General features: G+C 45.3%; 1 protein-coding gene across 1 annotated transcript in view; it reads left to right on the forward strand.

Annotated features, from left to right (window-relative positions):
* Nucleotides 1–14,576: 14,576 nt before the first annotated feature.
* The window catches only part of vipr2 (vasoactive intestinal peptide receptor 2), a gene marked incomplete at its 5' end in the record, with an annotated part of 29,271 nt that continues 16,347 nt past the window's right edge, over nucleotides 14,577–27,500 (forward strand). The window contains 6 exons of the mRNA XM_080473612.1: nucleotides 14,577–14,690; nucleotides 19,502–19,642; nucleotides 19,739–19,750; nucleotides 20,696–20,810; nucleotides 23,989–24,102; nucleotides 26,896–26,990. Of these exons, the coding sequence (XP_080329738.1) occupies nucleotides 14,577–14,690; nucleotides 19,502–19,642; nucleotides 19,739–19,750; nucleotides 20,696–20,810; nucleotides 23,989–24,102; nucleotides 26,896–26,990 (591 nt within the window). The remainder of the gene's footprint in view (nucleotides 14,691–19,501; nucleotides 19,643–19,738; nucleotides 19,751–20,695; nucleotides 20,811–23,988; nucleotides 24,103–26,895; nucleotides 26,991–27,500) is intronic.

The raw sequence follows: 27,500 nt of genomic DNA on the forward strand, positions 1-27,500 counted from the left end.
AAATTCTTTTTTTTTTTTATTTAAAAGAGATTTTAAAGAGATAAGTTATTATTTTACGTTGGTCACAGTAAGTCAGTACAACTGCAACCACAGACTTGACCGGTTAGTACCCACAATGCCCTTCCTGACACTGCAGGGATTCAAACCCAGGACCCCATACCGAAGGTTCTGGTAGAAGAGTTCACCCTGTTACTTGAGTTATAGTATTTATTTAATTTTAAATATAAATTTAAAATAAATTTAAAATTAATTAAAATTAAAATTAAAATTAAAATTAAAATTAAAATTAAAATTAAAATTAAAATGAAAATTAAAATTAAATTAAAATTATTAAAAAAAATTATTTTAAATAATAATAATTAAAAAAAAAAAAAAATCCATTTTAAATCGTCTTTTTGAACAGGATAGGAATTTATGTACCTGTTGGTGTTTTTGAATGTTTTTCAGATGAATCGGAAGTGGTGTTTTAATTTGAAATTCTCTAACCGGAAGTGGTGCTCCCTTTGTGGCGCGCTTGATCGGAGCGATGCCAGAGAGCGCATTCAGCTGAGCGCGAGCGAGCCGTGCGGACACGAGACCTCGTCCTCCCTCATCCTCCCGTCTCTCACGCTGTCATGGATTAAAACCCGAGTTGATTCCCACGATGATCTGAGGGGTTTTATTCTGGACCGGAAGCTCTGCACCTGGACTTTAAATGAACAGTTCGACCTGAGTTTCTCACCTGAGGATGAAAAGTTTGCTCTTCATCATCTTCTGTCTCTGCGCGTGTCTTCCGACGGTCAGTGGTGGTTTTCTACTCCATCGTTTCACTTCGTCACTTTTCTCCACGATAGTCGTGTGTTCATAAACTATATAAACTATAAAAAGTATATAAAATATACAAAGTATACAAAGTATATAAAGTATATGTTGTGAACACATGAGTTCAGGTCTGTGTTCATGTTGTCTTCCTCACCTTTTCTTTTCTTTTTAAATCTCTTTCTTCCTTTATTGTTTTCTATTATTGGAACTTTTCACTGCAGAATCACACTTTGATCTATTTTTATTTTAATTGTTGGGTTTTGTTCATTTTTAATTCATCAATTTATTGATTTATGTTAATGAACTCATTCCACTAAAATTCGGTGTTTTCGAGGTACAAAGTATTCGAGTAATTCGGTTCGTGTCTGAGTGAGGACGGTAGAGCGGGCGTCTCTTAATCTGAAGGTTGCAGGTTCGATTCCAGGATGGACTGAGCTGTGTGTGTGTGTGTGTGTGTGTGTGTGTGTGTGTGTGTGTGTGTGTGTGTGTCAGAGTGGCTGAGATCCATTTAACTATTTAATCTAAAATCAGAAAAAAAACACATTTATCATCTAATTATATTTATGTGACACTAAAGTAAACAAACACATTGATGAGATCGTTTCAGTAGTTTAGTACTGAAGGAGGTGTTATCGATGTGTTTTATTCACTAATTAAATGATCATATTATATCAGAACATTAAAGTTTTTTCCTTCAGCAACTCAATAAAATGGTTTCCAAATTATACAAACATATATATATATATATATATATATATATATATATATATATATATATATATATGTTTACTATAAATAATCTTTAGTTTTTTTAATTATCAAAAGGTAAATTTTCGATTGAAGTTCTCCTGTCCTCCTCCTTTTCACCTCCTCCTCCTGCTCTCCTCCTCCTCCTGCTCTCCTCCTCCTTTTCACCTCCTCCTCCCCCTCCTCCTCCTGTTCTCCTCCTCCTCCTGTTCCTCCTGTTTACCTCCTCCTCCTTTTCACCTCCTCCTCCTCCTGTCCTCCTCCTCCTCCTCCTCCTGTTCACCTTCTCCTCCTCGTCCTGTTCTCCTCCTCCTCCTCCTGTTCACCTTCTCCTCCTCCTCCTGTTCTCCTCCTCCTCCTCCTGTTCACCCCCTCCTCCTGTTCTCCTCCTCCTCCTCCTCCTCCTGGTCTCCTCCTCCTGTTCTCCTCCACCTCCTCCTCCTCCTCCTGTTCCCCTCCTCCTGTTCGCCTCCTCCTCCTCCTGTTCGCCTCCTCCTCCTCCTGTTCACCTCCTCCTCCTGTTCTCCTCCACCTCCTCCTCCTCCTCCTGTTCTCCTCCTCCTGTTCGCCTCCTCCTCCTCCTGTTCGCCTCCTCCTCCTCCTGTTCACCTCCTCCTCCTGTTCTCCTCCTGTCCTCCTGTTCTCCTCCCCCTCCTGTTCTCCTCCTCCTCCTCCAGTTCTCCTCCTCCTCCTCCTCCTCCCCCTCCTCCTGTTCTCCTCCTCCTCCTGTTCTCCTCCTCCTCCTGGTCTGGTCGCTCCAGAAACCTTCAGTATTCTAAGTTTCTAGCTCCTCCTTGATTTTCCTCCATTTGAATATTGGATCATAGGAGCTGCATTCAGAATCTGCTGTGTCTGTGTGAGCTGGACTGGCTCCGCCCACACATGCCCATCTTGGGAAGAGGAGGAAGTACTTCCTCTCATGGTGCCATGTGCCAGAGCAGAGCTGCCTGATTGTGGGAGGAGTCAAAGGGAGGGCCTACCTTGATTGGGATTGGCTGAACCCCCGATGACACTATATAGGGTTTGATCTCTGATTGGCTGCTTGGAGCAACACACTTTTTAAAACCTGAGACAAGCCAGGGACAGAGAGGACAGACTGTCTTCACTTCTGGGACGTCAGTCCAGGTATGGGGACGAGTAGTACTGCTGGAGAACCTTTAGGAAGTGAAGTTTACATAAAATAAGCTTTTTAAGTACAATGAGATCTCTATAAACTTGGTAGTTTTATTTTGACAGTCACCGTAATAACTATCCATCTTGGTGGTCTGTCCACTAGAACGTCTGTGTTCTCCTGTGTTCATGTTTAGAGCTCATTGTTCTCTACTGTGTGTGTGTGTGTGTGTGTGTGTGTGTGTGTGTGTGTGTGTGTGTGTGTGTGTGTGTGTGTGTGTGTGTGTGTGTGTGTGTGTGTGTGTGTGTGTGTGTGTGTGTGTGTGTGTGTGTGTGTGTGTGTGTGTGTGTGTGTGTGTGTGTGCTTTCAGTACTAAAACTAACAACAGCACCAACTAGTGGCCAACATTGAAACTACACCTTTTTCACCCTTCCTGCTGTTTCCATGGAAACTAGAGTATCGCTGTAGTTTTTGTTGTTGCCAGTCGTTGCAGTATTGAAGTGAAGAAATGATGTAAACCTGCTTTTTATATCGAAAACAGCAAAATGCCGTGACCTTCGTCCTCGGATGGGCTTCCTTCGCCTGTCCTGCGACTCAAGACACCATCTAGTGTTGTAAACCTGTACTGCAGGAGCGGATTAAGTTGGAGGTTAACAGCCCACCAGGGGGTCTGATCACATGACATGAACACAGAACAGACACTCGTCCACAAACAACCGAGATCAATCAAATAGAAATAATCCAACATCTCAGATTTCCACCTTCAGGTCGTCACGTCCAGTTTGTTCCGTTAGAACGAAGAACGTGTGTCAAGCAGCCGACTGTCACCTAATTTCCTTGTGCGGCTGCTTTTCACTATAAATGTAAATGAGGAGAAAGGGCGACTGATGGCCTCCTTGTTGGATCTGCAGGAGAAGATGTCAGACCTCCTGCTGTGTGACTGACAGACTGAAGCCTTTAATGACGGAGAAAATCAACTCGTCTCTATTCAGGGAAAAGCTCCGAGTTCCACCGCAGGACTCCGGGGGTCCAGAGTCTCAGGGAGTAGCACCAGCGAGGAATCCTGGCTTTAAACCGCGGAAGTTCCAGTCTCGGATCTCTTCCTCATTCCTCAAGGTCTTACTTCAGTTCTTAGCCAGGACTTGTTCAGGAACCAGATCTGGATGGACAGCTGAGAGGAAGAGCTGCAGGATAGATCAACTCTTCATCATCAACACGACTGAACAAACAGGAAGTGACGTCACTGCATCTCATGGCGTCATGGCGTCGGGTTAGGCCTCCTCATGACCTGGTCGTTATGACAACCGGTCAACAAACTTACCTGGTGAAACAAAGGTTAAACTGAAACGATAAAGAAACTAGAGCTACACTCGGTAGAGCGCTGACCTTCGCCAACACCACATTTGTTTGCAGAACCGAGTTAGCATTGCTAGCATGTTAGCCGTGAGCTCATATCGATGCTGACTAGCCTGTCAGGTAGCTACATCACTGTGAAACACAGAGCGTCTCCGTGGCAACAGACGCTGATCTCCTTTGAGCTCCTCCATGAGGTGCCTCTCTCATCCACTTTGTATGGGACTTTTTTTTCACAGTTTTAAGGGATTTATTCTGAAAGGTTCGGCCGTTCACGTCTCAAAGTGTAATAGATTGGTCCGTGGATGATGACAAATCATCCCTGAAGATTTCATGTAATTCGGGTTGATAGTTTTTGGGAAACGTTGATCAAACAAATACAAACAAGGCAATAAATAGATAAATCCATTCAGAGGAAAACAAAACCTTCTCAGCCTACCCTCCATAGCCGAGGTAATAATACGAACAATATCAGGTGCTGGTCACTGCAGCGTTCTGAAAACAATGTCCGTTTCCATGGAAACGGCAGAAACACTGAAAACAATGCCGTTGGCGTGCTGCGCCACTAGTTGGTGCTGTTGGTTGTTCTTGTGATGAAACCACACACACACACATGAGAACAATCCGCACACACAGGCTGTGACAGGCTTTTTAAATTCTGCTTTATTTCTTTTTAATTTTTCAACGTTGGAACGAAAACAAGCACAAAATAATACAAAACAACAACATCAAAAGGAGAAATTGTCAGACGCGTCTGGTTAAACAACTGGGAATGAGACGAGAGACGCATTAGTACTAAAGTAGTAATTAAGGAAGTAGTAAGAGTAATGTTCACAAGGCCACAGGGTCAGAAGAATCTTCACTTCCTTTAGGTGAGAAATTGTTCCCAGAAGTCAAGAAACGTGGTGGTAGAACCGGTCCTTTGAAATCAAAGTGAGGAAGACGAGATTATATCGATCCTGTTTGAACCTCAGACTTTAATCTCAGATATCGGACTCCGACTGGTCGGAGGTAAAGTGGAATGGAGAGAATTCAGCGAGCGGATCTGACGGACGCCTCGATCGACGGAGCATGAAGAATCTGACATTCATCACAGCTGCTCGCCTCGCCGCCGTTCCATCCGGCGCCTCTCATAGCCGCCGCGTTCCTTTAGACGCTTCATGAAGGAACCAGAACCAACAACAGAATCTAGTCCAGATTATAAGCACTGCTGGAAAATGCTGGTTTGGTGGAGTCCACCAGGCTGACCGGTGGTCCAGCCGTCTGATTGGCTGGCTCTCTGGGTGTTGCTCTCGGTGAACGCTTCGTCAGATGTGCAGGAGAACAGATTGTGAGGAAGATGAAACGTGGCGGCGGGGAGGAAGAGCCTCCCGCCGAGCGCTGCTGTTGAAGGTGAGATTCTCTGGTCACCTGTAGCGCCTCCATGAGGGATAAATTTAGACGTTCGTGCAGGACGTGAAGACGTTGCTCCAACAAACCTGCGCCGATTCTTTAAGGAACAGTCGTCGATCATTGTAACACCGAACTGCTTTGGGATTTCCGATTGGATGAATTTGAACAAAATGCAGCGGCGCTGCGTCAGTTTTTCTTGATTTTTGTGGGTTTGTGCGTCGGACCTTTGGCTGGTGGTCACCGGGTGTCTGTCCTGCTTTATTCTGGAGGAGCTGCATGATGCCGATGCTCTAAAGGCCTCTTCATCCTCCATAAGAACAAGACGAAGGTTCGGCAGTGCGGGGTCCTGCCGAACAAAATGACGTCATTTCCTTCTTCCAGCTCCTTCTGGCCGAACAAATTAGTTTGGGCTGTACCAACCGCCCTGGCAGAACTATGTAGGAGAAACTTCTGCTCTGCCGTGTGCTGCGCATGCGTGTTCTAGTTCGCTCATGACTATCGATAATATTTTAATCATATTTAGCTTGTAACAGCGCTCCTGTACGAGCGCCGCAGCTCGTTAAAATGTCGGAGTGCAGGCTGACGTGATGCACCTGAACGCATCACGAGCAGCTGTCAGCTCCTGGAGTTAAAACTGGACTAACATGGCGCTCGGACAAAAACTTTTTTATAACTGAAAAAGTTCAGAGAAATGTGTTTCTGAAAGCACTGGAGGCCAGAAATAAACTGTGCTGTTGAAAAGTTTAAACGCCGCTTCACAGACTTGTGCCTGCTGCGAGGGGGCGTGGCCTGCTGTGAGGGGGCGTGGCCTGCGAGTTCGGCAGCTTCTTATCGGAGTATGAACAGTCCTGCCGAAAAAGCTTTTTTTTTCTGCTGCTGGCTGACGTCACTGCCCAATGTTCTTCTTGTTCTTCTGGGTTCAAAAAGGGAGGATGCAGGAGCCTTAAGATGTCACAATCAGAATCCTAAACTGATTTACTGCCAGCTGTAGTTTACACACTAATTGGTGCAAAACACGATAAAATAGTGCAAACGGGAAAGAATAAACTGCAAAACAATAGATAGATGAACTCTCTACTTGACTTAAAGGAGTCATCAGCTGGTCTGCTCACGTCTCCAAACTCCCTGAAATGGCCTTTAAATCATTTCTTAAAGTTTTTTAGGAGAAAAAAATCAAACCTGAAACTCGTTCTGACCAGTTTTCAAACCTCCACCGCCGCTGGCGAGATTCATCGTGGTGATAGCATAGCGGTAGCATAGCGATAGCATAGCAGTCATTTGCTCACACGAAAAGTAAAAATTAAAACGGTGGTGGAGCGTCCACAGACCTCCAGGCAGCAGAGCAGCGCCCCCCGGAGGTGTAACATGAAACACAGGCTTGTTTGTAAATCGCATGGGGGTCAAAGTTCAAAGTAGTTAGCGGCTAAATTTAACAGAGGTGCGTCTCTGTAATTAGCCTTCTGTGTTGACGACAATCAAAGCATCCAGTCTTGTGGTGCGCCCCCTTGTGGGAGTTTCTGGTTTGAACAAAGAGACGAAAGAAACGGAGTCAATGTCAGAGAGGAGAACAAATCTGATGAATCAGCTGTGAGTCACGGCCGACACGTATTGATCTGTAGCCGCCGGCCCGAGTCCCGATCGCAGCCAATCAGAGGGTCAACGGCTCTGTGCCACATTCACACGCTCGTGGATCAATGTGATGGCAAACTGTTTGGTCCGAGTTCTTTTACATCTGTGTGAAAAAGCAAGGGTACGTTAGTGGAAGATAAAGAAAGATAAAGAAAGAGGCTTTGTTCAGTTCAACAGAACTTGTTTTATTAATAATATCTTATCAGATATATGACAATACTGCATGAAAGGTGCTGGGATGGAACCAGTCTCATCCTTTCCATGTACGGAGGACACTTCATCGCAGACTCAATTATATTCAATTCAATTTTCTTTTATTTTGGTAGTCACACGTACTACACAGTCATCTGAAGACACAGAGAAAAACCAACAAGAGCAAGTCAGAGAAGAAAAACTTTAACAGGAAGAAACCTGCAGAACCAGACTCTGGCTGTTCAGGTGGTGATAGAATAGAATAGAGTAGAGTAGAGTAGAGTAGAGTAGAGTAGAATAGAGTAGAGTAGAATAGTCACCTATATTGTCAGTCAGAACAAACACTGGCTGCGCCACATATGAGTGAACTTTCGTTGCACAAAACTCCCGTCGCACGAGTAAAAGACAAAAACAGCTCTGGAGCTGCAGAGGCAGTCTGTTGTGGCTCTAGAGCTGCAGAAGCAGTCTGTTGTGGCTCTAGAGCCACAGAAGCAGTCTGTTGTGGCTCTAGAGCTGCAGAAGCAGTCTGTTGTGGCTCTAGAGCCACAGAAGCAGAGGCAGTAGTCTGTTGTGACTCTAGAGCCACAGAAGCAGAAGCAGTCTGTTGTGACTCTAGAGCCACAGAAGCAGTCTGTTGTGGCTCTAGAGCCACAGAAGCAGAGGCAGTCTGTTGTGGCTCTAGAGCTGCAGAAGCTCCGTCCAGAGGGAACCGGTCTCGGTGTGGAGTCTGATAATATTTGAATCTTTGCTCATCATTAATCAGAAAAGTTTCTTAGGAGGAAAAAAAGCTGGAATAAAGACTTAAAACTGGATTCAGAGGAGAATTGATGATCAATAGCGCTTCGATCAGTCTTGATTGATTGATTGATTGATTGATGTGTGTGATATTTCTTTATATTCGTTTCTGAGAAGCTGTTTCCTTTGTGTCCTCGGCCTCTGAGCACCGAGGATTAACCCTTAATGATGAAGCGTGCTGCTGCCTTGGTGCCTTTGAGCCTGAATGCCACCAACAGAATAATAGAGACACTAAAGGTGTCGACTGCATCAGACGAGCTGAACGGATCCAAACGGGATCAATGCTGCTTATTGTCTTAAACTGTGTTTTCTACTCCTCGCTGAGAGAAAAATACTCTGAGATAAAACTCGATCACGACTGAGTCCCGGGAAACAGTGAGACTTCCTGGGAATCAGGGAACGTTGGAGGTACGACGACCGGGAACCGGAGGTACGACGACCGGGAACCGGAGGTACGACGACCGGGAACCGGTGGTACGACGACCGGGAACCGGTGGTACGACGACCGGGAACCGGTGGTACGACGACCGGGAACCGGAGGTACGACGACCGGGAACCGGTGGTACGACGACCGGGAACCGGAGGTACGACGACCGGGAACCGGAGGTACGACGACCGGGAACCGGTGGTACCGCGACCGGGAACCGGAGGTACCGCGACCGGGAACCGGAGGTACCGCGACCGGGAACCGGAGGTACGGCGACCGGGAACCGGAGGTACGGCGACCGGGAACCGGTGGTACGACGACCGGGAACCGGACGTCCGTCACACTCATGTCATAAATGGTGGAAGTCCAACAGTTATACAATTATACACAGTATAATGAAATGCCTTAAGTACATGTTCCGCACCGAAACTACAGTTTTTATAAGATAGATTAATAAAAATGTATTTAAATTTTGAACATAAGGAAAATGACATGCTATATAAATTATAGATCGTGATAAAGAAAATGAAGGCATGTGAAAGATAAAATGACGATAAGAACTATAATAAAATTAGTTTAGGAATGAATAAATACTGTGATAAAATGGCTGTTATGGTTTTATCAACGAGGTCCTGAGCAGTAAAATGAAGATGGAGGATTTGAGATTCTCGGTTATTTCTGGGTCGTCAATCAAACGGCAGCAGATTAGTGGCGCTGATCAGGTCGGCTGATCGGTACCAGCTTTAGACGGGTCTCAGGGGTTTTGATCGACTGCAGGATCCTTTTTTTATTAAAATATAATAAAATAAATATCACTATTACCTATTGTACTTTATTCCAATCTGTTCCACAAAGTCTGCATTTTATCTCTTTACTATTTCTAATGTTAAATGTCTTGAATCAGTTTAAACGTCTGAAATGTGAGGATGTTCTGTGGACCTCCTGTCCAGCTCACGTGATAACAGAGATCTCCATCTCAATGAGTTTATCTTCCTGGTTAAATGAAGGTGAATTAAAATGAATCAGGATTTAAATACCCTGAGATGTGGAGGTGTGATGGACCGGTGGCCAGTGGGAGTCAGCTGGGATCTGCCTCCGAATCCCGAGACCCTGGAAAATACATGCAGTGACTTTAAATTCAGTTTCTGAGGAGCTGCTGGAGAAACTATAATAAAGAATAATGAATGGAACAACGTCTGAAGTTTGAAGGTTTCAATAGTGGAAAGTATTTTTGAGACAATATGAGAATGTTATTTTCAGAAAAGAAGGTTTCTAATTGAACCACTGAAGGATTTTCAAACAAAAGTGAGAAAATCAATAGTTTATTGAATGAAAAGCAGCTTCATCACAGAAAGAATCAGCCTGAAGAAACTCGTCTTGTAGTTGAGGCTTCAGCCTCTTTCAGGAGGGAAAAGCAGGACGAGCAGCCGAGGTTAAACACGTCGACGCAAAACTAGTGAGACGAAGAGGAAGAGGAAGAGGAGGGAGAATCAGACTGCATTGTAAAGAACCACACCGCAGTGTGTAACGCCGGTGTGTAACGCCGGTGTGTAACGCCGGTGTGTAACGCTTGTGTGTAACGCCGGTGTGTAACGCTTGTGTGTAACGCCGGTGTGTAACGCCGATGTGTAACGCCGATGTGTAACGCTGGTGTGTAACGTGGAAACTAGTAACTGGTACAAAGCATCGTTTATTTAGGATTAATGTATTTTGTACCTTAACAAATAAAGAAACTAGAGCTACACTCGGTAGAGCGCAGACTTTCGCCAACGCCACCTTTGTTTGTAGAACCGTGTTAGCGTCACTAGCATGATAGCCATTAGCTCATATCAATGCTAACTAGCCTGTCAGGTAGCTACATCACTGTGAAACTCTGAGCAGGGAGCGTCTCCATGGCAACAGACGCTGATCTCCACGAGGAGCCTCTCTCTTCCACTTTGTATGGGACATTTTTTTCACCGTTTCTTGGGATTTATTCTGAAACGTTCAGTCGTTAACGTCCCAGAATCTAATGGATTGCTTCTTGGATGTTGACTAATCATCCCTGAAGATCGCTCGCAGTTCCAGACGATAGTTTTTGCGAAAAGTTGGTAAAAGAAACTAAAGAAAATGTACTCCATTGTTTTGAGTAGAGTCCCGTCACGGTGTCATGTGGACGCAGATGTTTCCCCGCGGGAAACTTTTCAGAACAACGGGGGCGAAACGTGGTCATGACTCGTGTGGGCGGAGCCTGAGTTTGTAGACAGAAAATCCACTTTGTTGTTGTTGTGTAACGACGCTTCGATCCGACCCGAGCTGGAGGACGAGGTGTCACATCAGCCGAGTGCGTCCAATCAGCGCCCGGCAGGGCAGTCAGCGGAAAGGCTTCGGTGCTTTTTAGGCTAATTGGCGACTTTAAATTGCTTGTTTGTGTGTTTGAGTGGCAGCGAATCCATTCTGGCCGGAAAGTCAAGAGGACTTCCTGGAAGTGTTGAAGCCGTTCACCTTCTCTCTGAAAGGCTTCATCAGTTCTCACAGCCCAGGAGTGGGGAAGCCTCGGCTTTATTATTTTTTCAGGCTCTTAACATGGACGGCTTCTTTCATTCCTCTCCTAAATCTTCTCCAGGGAAGATTTGAACTTGGCTTTGCATGAATGCCCGTTCTCCTCGAATCGCATAGCGAAGGAATCTGCAGAATCCTGAAGCGGCGCTGGGCCGACCCGGAGGAGCGCTCGGGGGTTTCGGGGCTTCGCTCATTAGACTGTGAAGAAGCCGTGGTTTTACTTTCCTCCCTGATTCTCCTGAGGGCCTGAAGTCAGTGTCTGCTGAGGAACCCTGGAGCTGCTGCTGCTCAGGCTGAGCGCCACCTAGAGTCCGTCTGAGTCACTGTCTGATCCGCTCCCATTCATTCAGAGTAAAGATCTAGACTGAAACGATCTCGTCTTAATACACCTGTCTGTCTGTCTGTCTGTCTGTCTGTCTGTCTGTCTGTCTGTCTGTGCCATCCATCCATCCATCCATCCATCGTTTCATCAGCCAGTCATTTAGCATGTTGACTGTCAGTCGTGTCTGAGAGTTTAAAGAAAAATTTCAGATAAATGGGAATAAAAATAATCCCGATCACCTTGAGATATGGTTGAGTTGAACTGGTGATTTGATGTGAATCAGTGAAGAAGAATCACCACTGTCTGGTTCACGCCATTAAAAAGTCATTAAAGACGTGAAAAGCTGGACGTCCAGCTGTCATCACATACTCTGTGTGCTTTAATCTCCACAACAATACGGTGCTGACATAAATGTAATGCATGTGGGATTATCGGAGGACTATTTTTAAAAGCTCAGAACTTAGCAGCAGCTTAATAAAAACTGTAAAAGGGAGTCGATGCACAACAGGAATGACTGCGGCGAACAAACCGACACCAGTGGAGACGATCTGCATCATCAGCTCTTCATCACATCCCGAGTTCAGACAGATTAACTCCAGTGTGACGATAGAAAGCATCTCGTTTATTTTTATTCATGCTACAGATATATACGGTCCAGTTAGGAGAAGTATTGATCCTGTGGTAAAGCCCAGGTTCAAAAGCACTTAAAAAAAAATTTTTTCTTAAATTATCAAAACGTCACACAATAAAACAAGTATGAATTGTGATGTGCTTATTTTGACAGTCACCATAATAACAATCCAACTTGGTAGTTTTATTTTGACAGTCACCATAACAATCCAACTTGGTGGTTTTATTTTGACAGTCACCATAATAACAATCCAACTTGGTAGTTTTATTTTGACAGTCACCATAATAACAATCCAACTTGGTAGTTTTATTTTGACAGTCACCATAATAACAATCCAACTTGGTAGTTTTATTTTGACAGTCACCATAATAACAATCCAACTTGGTAGTTTTATTTTGAAAGTCACCATAATAACAATCCAACTTGGTGGTTTTATTTTGACAGTCACCATAATAACAATCCAACTTGGTAGTTTTATTTTGACAGTCACCGTAATAACAATCCAACTTGGTAGTTTTATTTTGACAGTCACCGTAATAACAATCCAACTTGGTAGTTTTATTTTGACAGTCACCGTAATAAAAACCCAACTTGGTAGTTTTATTTTGACAGTCACCATAATAACAATCCAACTTGGTAGTTTTATTTTGACAGTCAGCGTAATAACAATCCAACTTGGTGGTTTTATTTTGACAGTCACCATAATAACAATCCAACTTGGTGGTCTGTCCACTAGAATGTCTGTGTTCTCCTCTTGTTAATGTTTAGAGCTCATTGTTCTCTGCTGCGTGCGTGTGTGTGTGTGTGTGTGTGTGTGTGTGTGTGTGTGTGTGTGTGTGTGTGTGTGTGTGTGTGTGTGTGTGTGTGTGTGTGTGTGTGTGTGTGTGTGTGTGTGTGTGTGTGTGTGTGTGTGTGTGTGTGTGTGTGTGGCTTCAGTACTAAAACGATCACATTAATTACTAACTACATCGTGTTCAGCGTTTCTGTCGTTTCCATGGAAACAGACATCGTTTCCAAAACGTTGCCATGTGAACTTGTCAGTTGAAAACGACCTAATGATTTGTTCTCAGCTGAAACCTGCTCACATCCTGTCTTATTGATCAGCTTCCTGTCCCGCCGGGACGTTGACCTGAAGGTCTTGTTATCGAACGAAGAAACTGGAGCCTTCTGCTCCGTCGCTTTGAGCTCCAGGCCAGACTCTGGTGACCCAAACTGCTCAGGAGGAAAACCTTTCACATCGTTGGGCTGCAGACGCTTCTGGAAACGGCTTGTGTTAAAACCAAGAGCAGGCGGCGGCAAGCGGAGCGGCGGCGGCGGCGAGCGGAGCGGCGGCTCCGAGCCGCCCTGCAGGATGATTACTGTCCTGAAAGACATTGGGAAGCCACATTCTCCTTTATCTGTGTAATCTGATGAACTGTTTGAACTCCCAGCCTCTTAATAGGCTTTGTTACACACACACACACACACACACACACACACACACACACACACACACACACACACACACACACACACACACACACACACACACACACACACACACACACACAGTCTGTGCTGTGGACATCCTTTGTACAAACGCGGTCGTTGGCCTGATTCTGCCCCCGGGGCAGTTCACCCCCCCCTGACTTTATGACTCAACGCTCTGATCAATCAGCTTCATGTAAAACATGTTTTCACAGACTTGAAGCAGCGACTGATCTTTTCTCTCCAGCCGAAGCAGGAGCTTCATGTGTTCATGTCGGAGTGGAGACGCAAACATCCAATCAGCCAATCACGCGGCAGCAGCTTCATGTGGAAGCGGACAAGATGAAGCCATATCACATTATAATTTACGCCTCCGGAGTTTGTTCTGCGTGACCGCAGAAACCAGAGGAACCATGCTGGATCCACACGCATCAGAACGTGTGTGTGTGTGTGTGTGTGTGTGTGTGTGTGTGTGTGTGTGTGTGTGTGTGTGTGTGTGTGTGTGTGTGTGTGTGTGTGTGTGTGTGTGTGTGTGTGTGTGTGTGTGTGTGTGTGTGTGTGTGTGTGTGTGTGTGCTCTCAGTACTGAAACTAACAACAGCACCAACTAGTGGCCAACATGAAAACTACTTCATTTTCACCGTTTCTGACATTTTTCTCAAACGTTGTCGTGTAAATGTGAAACTTTTCTGAAACACAAAGAAATGATGCGTCTTCACGTAGAACATTGTGGTGTAAACTGAGCCTTCTCGCCACGTTGGCGTCGTTCTATTGTGGCGCCATCTGCTGCTGCTGTTCTGCTGGTTGCTAGCGGCGGCAGCTTGTCGCGGTGAGAGAGACGCTAATACTTCAGTATAAAGCCTCAAGGTAGTACTTCAGAAGTGTGAGTGTGTGAAGTGCTGCTATCTGATAGGAGTTTGACGTTGTGAACATGGACGGCTGAGATGAGGCATGATGGGAACAGTCGTCTCTTTGACGCCGCACACGGAACAAAGCCGCCGCTACACAGGCTTTTGAAGGATTTACGCCGAGCGGCGGCGTGAAGAGGCGCATTGTGTGACCTTAACGCAGCTCGGCTTTCTGCATGGCGTGACATGGAACTCATTAGTGTATGTATATAATCCAGCTCACCCATTCATAAACTCTTCATCTCATGTTCATTTCCCCTGATGAGTCCTGGGACGGCGCCCCCCTCCCCCTCCCCCAACCCCCGCCGCATAACAACTACTCAGGATGGAACCGTGTCAGGAGGACCTCTGGGGCTTCAGGGTGTTCGCTGTCAAGTGGGGTGAAGCCCCAGAGACCCGGGGGGGTGGGGGTGGGGGTGGGGGTTATCTCAGGGGGCTTTCACATGGACTCAGTTCACTTTGGCAGAGGAGCGGAGAACCCCCCCCCCCCCCCCCCCCCCCCCCCCCCCTTTGGTTCGGGTGCCGTTCAGTTTCACTTCAGAGAACCTCCTGGAAAACATCCTGCAGTTACACCAGCTGCTGGTTTGGGGGCGCTGTCGCCCAAAACAAACACTGACCACAGAGGAAGTGAAGAAGAAACACGGCTCATTGACAGAGGAAGTCCCGCCCCTTTACCCCGTGGTGCCTTCACTAGTGAGCTCATGGCTAAAGGGTAGCCTCAAACAACCATGATATTTAGTCTTTAGACCAGATATCAATGAGTCCTCCTCTCTACTTCCTCCTCTCTACTTCCTCCTCTCTATTTCCTCCTCTCTACTTCCTCCCCTCTACTTCCTCCTCTCTACTTCTTCCTCTCTACTTCCTCCTCTCTATTTCCTCCTCTCTACTTCCTCCCCTCTACTTCCTCCTCTCTACTTCCTCCTCTCTACTTCCTCCTCTCTACTTCCTCCTCTCTATTACTTCCTCTCTATTTCCTCCTCTCTTCTTCCTCCTCTCTTCTTCTTCCTCTCTACTTCCTCCTCTCTATTTCCTCCTCTCTACTTCCTCCTCTCTACTTCCTCCTCTCTACTTCCTCCTCTCTATTTCCTCCTCTCTACTTCCTCCTCTCTACTTCCTCCTCTCTACTTCCTCCTCTCTATTTCCTCCTCTCTACTTCCTCCTCTCTTCTTCCTCTCTACTTCCTCCTCTCTATTTCCTCCTCTCTTCTTACTCCTCTCTTCTTCTTCCTCTCTACTTCCTCCTCTCTTCTTCCTCCTCTCTTCTTCTTCCTCTCTACTTCCTCCTCTCTTCTTCCTCTCTACTTCCTCCTCTCTACTTCCACCTCTCTATTTCCTCCTCTCTACTTCCTCCTCTCTACTTCCTCCTCTCTATTTCCTCCTCTCTACTTCCTCCTCTCTTCTTCCTCCTCTCTACTTCCTCCTCTCTTCTTCCTCCTCTCTACTTCCTCCTCTCTACTTCCACCTCTCTATTTCCTCCTCTCTACTTCCTCCTCTCTTCTTCTTCCTCTCTACTTCCTCCTCTCTATTTCCTCCTCTCTTCTTACTCCTCTCTTCTTCTTCCTCTCTACTTCCTCCTCTCTACTTCCTCCTCTCTTCTTCTTTCTCTCTACTTCCTCCTCTCTTCTTCGTCCTCTCTACTTCTTCCTCTCTACTTCCACCTCTCTACTTCCTCCTCTCTTCTTCTTCCTCTCTACTTCCTCCTCTCTTTTTCTTCCTCTCTACTTCCACCTCTCTATTTCCTCCTCTCTTCTTACTCCTCTCTTCTTCTTCCTCTCTACTTCCTCCTCTCTACTTCTTCCTCTCTACTTCCTCCTCTCTTCTTCTTCCTCTCTACTTCCTCCTCTCTTCTTCTTCCTCTCTACTTCCTCCTCTCTACTTCCTCCTCTCTACTTCCACCTCTCTTCTTCTTCCTCTCTACTTCCACCTCTCTTCTTCCTCCTCTCTACTTCCTCCTCTCTTCTTCTTCCTCTCTACTTCCTCCTCTCTTCTTCTTCCTCTCTACTTCCTCCTCTCTTCTTCTTCCTCTCTACTTCCTCCTCTCTACTTCCTCCTCTCTACTTCCTCCTCTCTTCTTCTTCCTCTCTACTTCCTCCTCTCTATTTCCTCCTCTCTACTTCCTCCTCTCTATTTCCTCCTCTCTACTTCCTCCTCTCTACTTCCTCCTCTCTATTTCCTCCTCTCTACTTCCTCCTCTCTACTTCCTCCTCTCTACTTCCTCCTCTCTATTTCCTCCTCTCTACTTCCTCCTCTCTTCTTCCTCTCTACTTCCTCCTCTCTATTTCCTCCTCTCTTCTTACTCCTCTCTTCTTCTTCCTCTCTACTTCCTCCTCTCTTCTTCCTCCTCTCTTCTTCTTCCTCTCTACTTCCTCCTCTCTTCTTCCTCTCTACTTCCTCCTCTCTACTTCCACCTCTCTATTTCCTCCTCTCTACTTCCTCCTCTCTACTTCCTCCTCTCTATTTCCTCCTCTCTACTTCCTCCTCTCTTCTTCCTCCTCTCTACTTCCTCCTCTCTTCTTCCTCCTCTCTACTTCCTCCTCTCTACTTCCACCTCTCTATTTCCTCCTCTCTACTTCCTCCTCTCTTCTTCTTCCTCTCTACTTCCTCCTCTCTATTTCCTCCTCTCTTCTTACTCCTCTCTTCTTCTTCCTCTCTACTTCCTCCTCTCTACTTCCTCCTCTCTTCTTCTTTCTCTCTACTTCCTCCTCTCTTCTTCGTCCTCTCTACTTCTTCCTCTCTACTTCCACCTCTCTACTTCCTCCTCTCTTCTTCTTCCTCTCTACTTCCTCCTCTCTTTTTCTTCCTCTCTACTTCCACCTCTCTATTTCCTCCTCTCTTCTTACTCCTCTCTTCTTCTTCCTCTCTACTTCCTCCTCTCTACTTCTTCCTCTCTACTTCCTCCTCTCTTCTTCTTCCTCTCTACTTCCTCCTCTCTTCTTCTTCCTCTCTACTTCCTCCTCTCTACTTCCTCCTCTCTACTTCCACCTCTCTTCTTCTTCCTCTCTACTTCCACCTCTCTTCTTCCTCCTCTCTACTTCCTCCTCTCTTCTTCTTCCTCTCTACTTCCTCCTCTCTTCTTCTTCCTCTCTACTTCCTCCTCTCTTCTTCTTCCTCTCTACTTCCTCCTCTCTACTTCCTCCTCTCTACTTCCTCTTCTTTATTTCTTCCTCTCTATTTCCTCCTCAGAAGTGGAGAGGAAGTGGAGATATGGAAAGAGCAGAAAGAATCCATTTGAAATGTTCCCTGTATGATATAACTACTAACTCTGACAGATCCCTGTTTTCTTGGTACAACCTGATATTTTGAAATTCACAGCGATTCTATATCTTTAGAGTCCATTTACGTCATTTTAGTATAATGTACACAGTAGTTGTGTATTTAAACTTATCTTTTTGTTGTTGTGACCTGATATAATCTGCTGATGTTTGAGTGTGATTGATTAATGCCTGGAGTATAAATAGGTCATGTGACTCGGCTTGTAGGTTGTTCATTCAGAAATGCTTCAGAAACAATCCGTCCAATCACATCAAGCGACTGATCAGCTGTTAACCTGTCTGTGGTGAAGACCACTAAACAGGTGATTGAAATATAAAGAAGAGGAGGAGAGAAGCAGAGAGGAGCCGGTGAACGTTTGCTGATCATCTAAGATTAGACCTAATCTCTTTTTTTACTCATTTCTTTACGCTTCTCTGTTTTCTGGTCGTTTCTGAATTCCCTGCACACGATGAATGTTTGGGGAGGCTGTCGATGATCCTGTAACTTTTATCCTTGAGAGTTTCCGCCTCGGTAACCAGGAAACGGCAGCAGGTTTCCTTCTGACGGGATTAAACTTGACACTGGGTTTGACTTCAGGGTCCAGAGGAGCTTCGCTCCCGACACTCTCACTCGTAGATTTACAGCTTCTGGCGCTTTGGGTTTGAATATTTCTGATATGCTTCATGATAAATACAGTCGTGGGGAAAAAATGAAGAAATGGGATGTCCTAGGAAAGCCTACGTGTTTTTCTTTTCGTACCTATTCCAACATATGGATATTGAATATCATTTTTAATACTGAAACATTTTAATATTATACATAAACAATTAAAACTAAAGAAAATTCGTTTTTTTTTTAAAACTTCATGTAAAATGCAATTAATACAAAGTGCAATTTCTGGTGAGTAGTAAATTAGGACATTTGCTCAGCTAAAATCCTAGAACCTAGAATCCCTCTTTAAGCTTCCATGAAGGAGAGATTCTGTCCAGAGAACCAACCAAACCAGAACCTCTCCTCTCATTCCAGCCTGCAGGTTCCTCAATCCTTCACAATAAAGTCCAGAAGTTTCCAGACAAACCATCAAACTGTTGATGGTTCCTGACTGACGCCATCTTGGGAAACCTGCCCCAAGGGATTGTGGGATATCCAAGATGGCGGCAGCTCCAGCCAGAACATCAACATTTTTAAAAAGCTCCAGACTTATTCAAGGAAAGAGTCTTGAATCCTGGAGAAAGTCTGGATGTAGTGAGACTGAAGGTTTTTCCTCAGAGAATCCAGATGTGCAGAGATCCAGAGGACAAACGGGATCTTGTGACACGAAGCCTCGGGAACCTTCAGGAGGTTCTGTGACGCTGAGACGTCAACAAACCGGGGACGTCCCGCCAAAATAAAATGCTGGAAATACCAGTTAGTCTGAGTGTGAAGAGGAATTTCCTTCAGGAAGGTTTTTGTGTGTGTGTGTGTGTGTGTGTGTGTGTGTGTGTGTGTGTGTGTGTGTGTGTGTGTGTGTGTGTGTGTGTGTGTGTGTGTGTGTGTGTGTGTGTGTGTGTGTGTGTGTGTGTGTGTGTGTGTGTGTGTGTGTGTGTGTGTGTGTGTGTGTGTGTGTGTGTGTGTGTGTGACCTTGCCCCCCATGTTTCTCCTCCCTCCTGGTTGTTCCTGTAAATAGCAGCAGTGGTTCTCGTTGTTCCTCCTGATGAATCACCAAACTCTCCTGCCGTCTGCTCATTGGTCCTCGGCTGCAGATAACCGTCTGCTCATTGGTCCTCGGCTGCAGATAACCGTCTGCTCATTGGTCCTCGGCTGCAGATAACCGTCTGCTCATTGGTCCTCGGCTGCAGATAACCGTCTGCTCATTGGTCCTCGGCTGCAGACAACCGTCTGCTCATTGGTCCTCAGCTGCAGATAACCGTCTGCTCATTGGTCCTGGGCTGCAGATAACCGTCTGCTCATTGGTCCTCGGCTGCAGACAACCGTCTGCTCATTGGTCCTCGGCTGCAGACAACCGTCTGCTCATTGGTCCTCAGCTGCTCTGGGAGATAATCTGGTCCGACAGTCTGCTGAGGAAAGTGCTGCTGGTCTGGAGGAGCTGAGTCATAATCTGTCATCCTCGTGCAGGACGGAGAGTTTCTGCTGTTTGATGCATCAAATCTCTGCCTGCTCTGTTTCTGCAGGCTCTCGGCCCTGTGAGTGCAGACTGGAGGACAACCTCCATCCTTCACCATCCTCCTCTCTTCTCTCCTCTCTTCCTCCTCCTCCTCTTCCTCCTCCTGGTTCCTGCTTGCTGGAACAGAAGCAGTTTGATGCTGACGAAGCTCTTCAGGATCTCTGCTGTGGATTTATTGTGAAGGATTTGTCTTCATCTTAAGATAAAGCAGGAAGTGTCCGGAACCCCAGAAAACCCAGCAGCCCTGGTGGCAGCAGCTTCATGACATGAAGCAACGTCACATTTCCTTTATACGACTTCGTCTCTTTGAACCTGAACTTGATCAGATTCCCGTCTAAACCTTCACCTTCCTTCTTCGCTGAATAAACTATTATCTGGGCTCTTCTTCTTCTTCCATCCACGAAGTTGCATTACTGCCCTCTGCTGGTTCCAGATAGTCCATAACAACGGAGGAAAGGATGAAAGTATCTCGTCCTTCAAGAAGGAAAAAAAACCCAAAAGTACAAGAGTTTCCTGCTTTAATCTTTAATCTTCACCAGAGACATAATCCTGCTAAAAATAGAAACACGGTTTATCTTTCAGTCAGAACCTCGACTCCACCGGTCGGGACCAAAACCTCAAGAAGCAAAACAGACGAGTCACACGGTGGTGCAGCGGTTTGCTCAGGCGCCTCCGGTTCGAGTCCAGGTCCAGTCAAACTGCAGCTTCCTGTGTGTGTGTGTGTGTGTGTGTGTGTGTGTGTGTGTGTGTGTGTGTGTGTGTGTGTGTGTGTGTGTGTGTGTGTGTGTGTGTGTGTGTGTGTGTGTGTGTGTGTGTGTGTGTGTGTGTGTGTGTGTGTGTGTGTGTGTGTGTGTGTGTGTGTGTGTGTGTGTGGAATCAGCAGCAGTAATCCCCTCTGGAACGTTCATGTCTTCATGACGGACTCAGAAGAAAGGTGTTCTGTGTTGTTTTCCTTGTGCTGCAGGTGGAGGGTCGTCACCCCACCTGTAACTTCCTGCTGGAGGTGGAGCGGGACCAGGCGGAGTGCGTGAAGAAGCTGGAGGAGGAGGAGGAGGAGGAAGCTGCCGGCAGCTTTAAAGGTCACAGACTATTTCCTCAACTTCTCTTTCTCTGAGAACGGCAGACAAACTGTGGAAAGAATCTACCTGCTGGTACAAATACAGTGACGTGACCTTTGACCTTTGACCTTTGACCTGAGCTGTGTTGACGTGTCTGCAGGAGCTCTGTGGATCTTCTCTGTTCTCCACATCATCGTTGGTCATTCCTAAACACATCAGATTATAGAGCATCTTCCTCCTCTAACTCCAGATTATACAGCATCTTCCTCCTCTAATCCAGATTATAGACCATCTTCCTCCTCTAATCCAGATTATAGAGCATCTTCCTCCTCTAACATCAGATTATAGAGCAGCCCCCTCCTCTAACATCAGATTATTGAGCACCTTCCTCCTCTAACCCAGATTATAGAGCAGCTCCATCCTCTAATCCAGATTATAGAGCACCTTCCTCCTCTAATCCAAATGATAGAGCAGCTTCTTCCTCTAACATCAGATTATAGAGCAGCCCCTCCTCCAACATCAGATTATAGAGCATTTTCATCCTCTAATCCAGATTATAGAGCATCTTCCTCCTCTAACATCAGATTATAGAGCAGCCCCCTCCTCTAACATCAGATTATTGAGCACCTTCCTCCTCTAATCCAGATTATAGAGCAGCTTCATCCTCTAATCCAGATTATAGACCATCTTCCTCCTCTAATCCAGATTATAGACCATCTTCCTCCTCTAACTCCAGATGATACAGCATCTTCCTCCTCTAATCCAGATTATAGACCATCTTCCTCCTCTAATCCAGATTATAGACCATCGTCCTCCTCTAACTCCAGATGATACAGCATCTTCCTCGTCTAATCCAGATTATAGACCATCTTCCTCCTCTAATCCAGATTATAGAGCATCTTCCTCTCACAGTGCAGAAGCTCCACACTTCACATTTCACATTTATCTTTTGGAAACTTTCAGCTGCAGTTTGCTTCGATCACCTTGAATCTATTATTACTGGACAAAAACTAAAACGTAATCCGATTATAGCAGGATTAAATCTGGATACGAGACAATCTGACCTCTGACTGAGAAGATTAATTTCTGCGCTCAAAAATGAGATTATTACTCCATCTGACTGAACCCAGAGGAGAAACAAAACAGTGATACTCTGGTTCCTTGAGTCTCTGATGAGAAGTTTTGGGGGGATCGGCTCTGGATGGAGGTTCTGCGGTTCTGAGGCTCAGCGATCCAGACACGGTTCCTCTGGGTCAGAAGGTGTGTGTGTGTGTGTGTGTGGTGGGGGGGGGGGGGGGGGGGGGGGGGGAGTTTCCTTCCTCCTGCTCTTTTCTTTTCTCCTTCAGCCCAAAGTGAAGGTCGTGACCTTTACCAGCTCCTTCTCCTCCCTGGACCGGGTCAACGTCGTCAGTTAACCTTCTTAACGACTCGATACAGTTCAACCTCCGACGCCTTGAAATTAGTGTTGACTCAACTCTTCATTTATCAGAGAAAATACATACATACATACATACATACAAAAATACATACATACATACATACATACATACATACATACATACATACATACATACATACATACATACATACATACATACATACATACATACATACATACATACAAACAAACCACTAACGAGATAAAAACAAACCGTGAGGCTGATTTCTCCGCCTATTGTTAAACCTTTAACCGGTAGCTTCATCTTCATCATCTCACACTTGTTTCCTCATTATTAATTAATCTGATTTGTCTTTGAACGACCACTGCTTCAGCCTGTTTGACCTTTTCTTTTCATCATTATTAGTTTCTTCTCTCTTGTTGCTCTGCAGCTTCTGAAGGAGACACTTGAGGACTCAGCTCAGCGTTTAGTTTGTTTGTCTGCAGCTTCTTTCTTTTCACCACCGTTCAAACTCTTTAGGAACCAAAATGGAAACGGGGACCAAACAATCGGTTTGACTTGAATTAGTTTTTCTTTGTCTTTGACGCTCCTCGCTGAGATCTTCGTCTCCGCTGCCCTCAGCACCGCTGCACCATCAGGACCAGCTGAGAAGCTGTTGCAGTCGGTCGCTCTTTCTTTGTTTCGGCTGGCGGGAGTTTTTTATTCAATCCTTTCAGAGCAAATCTGTGCAGTTTAGAAGGTGAAGACGTCGACAGTGTGCCGTGACAAATCTCCGTCTTTTCTTGTGAATCGCTTTCTTCTTCTTCCTGGCGTCAACATGAACACACCACCACCTTCCCATTGTCCTCTGAACCTGCAGGAACACACTCGTCCTACTTGTAGATTGTGACGCTCTTTCGTTTTTCATCTGCAGTCCTGAGGACAGACTGATAGTGAGGTTTTACCGAGGACAGACTGAGAGTGAGGTTTTACTGAGGACAGACTGATAGTGAGGTTTTACCGAGGACAGACTGATAGTGAGGTTTTACCGAGGACAGACTGATAGTGAGGTTTTACTGAGGACAGACTGAGAGTGAGGTTTTACTGAGGACAGACTGATAGTGAGGTTTTACCGAGGACAGACTGATAGTGAGGTTTTACCGAGGACAGACTGATAGTGAGGTTTTACTGAGGACAGACTGAGAGTGAGGTTTTACCGAGGACAGACTGATAGTGAGGTTTTACCGAGGACAGACTGATAGTGAGGTTTTACCGAGGACAGACTGAGAGTGAGGTTTTACCGAGGACAGACAGAGTGAGGTTTTACCGAGGACAGACTGAGAGTGAGGTTTTACCGAGGACAGACAGAGTGAGGTTTTACCGAGGACAGACTGAGAGTGAGGTTTTACCGAGGACAGACTGATAGTGAGGTTTTACCGAGGACAGACTGATAGTGAGGTTTTACCGAGGACAGACTGAGAGTGAGGTTTTACCGAGGACAGACTGATAGTGAGGTTTTACCGAGGACAGACAGAGTGAGGTTTTACCGAGGACAGACAGAGTGAGGTTTTACCGAGGACAGACTGAGAGTGAGGTTTTACCGAGGACAGACTGAGAGTGAGGTTTACCGAGGACAGACTGAGAGTGAGGTTTTACACTCTCAACATTAAAAACGACACCATTCTAAAAACTTTGCTGTGTAAATGTGAAACTCATTGGAACTGTTGTTGTGTAAACAAGGTGCAGGATTCCTGATCCGTCGGCCGTCGACTGAAAACACAAAGACTTCCTCTTTTTCTTTCCGTGTTTCGTTGCGACAGATCGTGGATGTAAAGGAACGTGGGACAACATCGCCTGCTGGCAGCGCGCCACGTTCGGAGAAACCGTCACCATCCCGTGTCCCCGAGTCCTCAAGATCGTGTTCGGAAGAAATGGTAAGACGTTCGTCCAGGAAGTTCTGAACTCACCAACCTGACGGGTTTCAACAGAAGTCCGTTAGACTAGAGGAAGAGCTGGTGAAGCTGCACAGGAAGTAGATTTCATTTCAACAAACTCTTCATACCAACGTTGTAAAATCTCGTGTGACTAAAGCCGCGTTTACGTGGGTTTTTCATGTTCAAACTGCCGCCTGACATCTGAAATCCAGTTTCCAAAGCTGTTGATTCTGACGGGCTTTTGTTATAGTCGGGGATGTGGTGACAGTTGATTGAATTGAATTGAATTTTGTTTTAATTTAATTTAATTTAATTTAATTTAATTTAATTTAATTTAATTTAATTTAATTTAATTTAATTTAATTTAATTGGATTTGATTTGATTTGATTGGATTTAATTTAATTTAATTTAATTTAATTTAATTTAATTCTGTTTTATTATTTGTTTGTTTTATTCTATTAATATCCTGTAGTTTAATTATCGTTCTCCTTTAATGAAAAGCACTTTAATCACCTTCAGTATTGTAAAGGTTTTATTAATAACTGTTTAATGATTGATTGATTTTCAAAGTAATGTTTTCTCGTGGAGCTGACTCCCAAAGGTCAACAAAGGTTTTCCATTTTCACTTGAAATCGTTGTCGTATAAACGCATTGATTTTAATTTCATGATGACAAATAGACGACATTTACAATGAGCCTCTATTTTCAGTCTCGTTCTGGTGACATCATTTTCACAAAAACATTGATTCAAGGGAATAACATGAATGGTAGTTTATCCCTGGATTAAAGGTAATTATTTGCTAAAGATTGTAAATCTAAATACAACAAAAGGAGGAAATGACCGGCAGCATCACGTCTGATTGAATGAGATTCATTTACCTCCAATCACAGGAGTCATCTGGACTTTCTCCCTCCAATTCTCATTCATTGTTGAATAATCCGTCACAATAGCTGCTAATTTCTCCTCAGTGGTAAAGTGAAGCTGGAGACGCTCAGCAGACGGTCCTCGTTTCCCATCATGCACTCTGCCTCACTTCCTGTGTCTGTTCAGTGGATTCACTCCTCAACCCATCAGGTTTTCACAGCCAGTGACCAGAGAGCGCTTTCTCTTTCCACTGTGACCCTGATTGTTTCCACTGTGACCCTGATTCTCTTTCCACTGTGACCCTGATTGTTTCCACTGTGACCCTGATTCTCTTTCCACTGTGACCCTGATTCTCTTTCCACTATGACCCTGATTCTCTTTCCATTGTGACCCTGATTGTTTCCACTGTGACCCTGATTCTGTTTCCACTGTGACCCTGATTCTCTTTCCACTGTGACCCTGATTGTTTCCACTGTGACCCTGATTCTCTTTCCACTGTGACCCTGATTCTCTTTCCACTGTGACCCTGATTCTCTTTCCATTGTGACCCTGATTCTCTTTCCACTGTGACCCTGATTGTTTCCACTGTGACCCTGATTCTCTTTCCACTGTGACCCTGATTCTCTTTCCACTGTGACCCTGATTGTTTCCACTGTGACCCTGATTGTTTCCACTGTGACCCTGATTCTCTTTCCACTGTGACCCTGATTCTCTTTCCACTGTGACCCTGATTCTCTTTCCACTGTGACCCTGATTCTCTTTCCACTGTGTCTCTGATTCTCTTTCCACTGTGACCCTGATTCTCTTTCCACTGTGACCCTGATTCTCTTTCCACTGTGACCCTGATTCTCTTTCCACTGTGACCCTGATTCTCTTTCCACTGTGACCCTGATTCTCTTTCCACTGTGACCCTGATTGTTTCCACTGTGACCCTGATTCTCTTTCCACTGTGACCCTGATTGTTTCCACTGTGACCCTGATTCTCTTTCCACTGTGACCCTGATTCTCTTTCCCCTGTGACCCTGATTGTTTCCACTGTGACCCTGATTTATCCTGCTGATTAAACAGTCCAGAGTTCAAATCTCCCACGTTTCAGTCAAACAGTGTAAACAGGAAGTGTTCTCCTTGTGACTGTGTGAACGTTGTATTTCGATGTTTGCGTGTCAGACTCGGACCTCCATCGTCTCTGGAACCGAGTCAGATTTGATCTGATGTATTTCAACACGACGCCGCCTGAGCGCTCCCGCCCCAAACAAGCGACTGAATCTCCTTCTTCTTCCCCTCGTCATTTTGTCTGGAATCTGGCGGCTCCTGTTGCACAACCATTTTAAAATGGATCTACACGCTGACCTGTGTTGCCAGGTTGGGCGGGTCTCCCCCATTTGCAGAGCCAAACTCTCTTTCCTTTACATTGTTTTTCTGTGTGTTTATGACATGTTCTTTATCACACATGTAATAGTTTGATGGTTTTAACATGATTGAGGCTGAGGTTGAGGTCTGAGCTGGCTTTTATTGAGGCGGGAGGATTTAGGTTGTTTGGGCTGAAACAGTGAGTCAGATCTGGCAACCCTGGCGCTGACCAACATGGCGTTCTTTCTTTTTCTAACTTTTTTCATTTTTAGTTTGTTTTCCTCTTCTTTTCTTCCTTTTTTGTCCCTCGGGGAAAAAATTACAAGTGAATTCTAACGAGTCATTTCTGTTTTATTTTTTATTTTTAATTTTTTCTTGTCTTTCTATTTCTTTTTTTCCTCTTCCCTTTCTCCCTTTTATCTTTTCCCCTTTTCCTTAGGAAACAGAAATAATGAGTGAATTCTAATGAGTTTAGTTTTCATTTCTTTCCCTTTTCCTTTGTGTCTTTTTTCTTCTTCTTTTTTTGCTCTGAGGAAAAAGACAAAACAAAACAGTGAATTCTGTCTGTCCTCCACAGGAAACATCAGCAGGAACTGCACGCCAGCAGGATGGTCCGATGTTTTCCCCAACATAACCAGTGTGTGCGGTTCGGACATGGACAGCCAGGACAAGGTACCGTAGACGTTCACTTCCTGTCCGTCCCAAATGTCCCCTGAGCGCCAACGAATCCTGACCGGCAGGACGAGAAGCTGCAACGAGACATCGGGGACTCCGATCGACCAAACGTACCTGCAGGGCGGCCGCTGATTAAGACCGCTTAGTGGTGAAGGACTGCGTCTCTTAAAGGTCGATATGGTCAGCAGTGTGTGTGTGTGTGTGTGTGTGTGTGTGTGTGTGTGTGTGTGTGTGTGTGTGTGTGTGTGTGTGTGTGTGTGTGTGTGTGTGTGTGTGTGTGTGTGTGTGTGTGTGTGTGTGTGTGTGTGTGTGTGTGTGTGTGTGTGTGTGTGTGTGTGTGTGATGACATTTAATGAAGCAAGAAACAGACAGAAGGATCATCAGGTCGACTCGTTCAGACGCAGATTAATGTTGGAAGGGTAATTCTGCGTTTCCCAGAATGTGTGTAATAACACACACACACACACACACACACACACACACACACACATGCAGCAGAGAACAATG

The sequence above is a fragment of the Lipophrys pholis genome (assembly GCF_963383615.2).
Source record: "Lipophrys pholis genome assembly, chromosome: 1".
NCBI lineage: Eukaryota > Metazoa > Chordata > Actinopteri > Blenniiformes > Blenniidae > Lipophrys > Lipophrys pholis.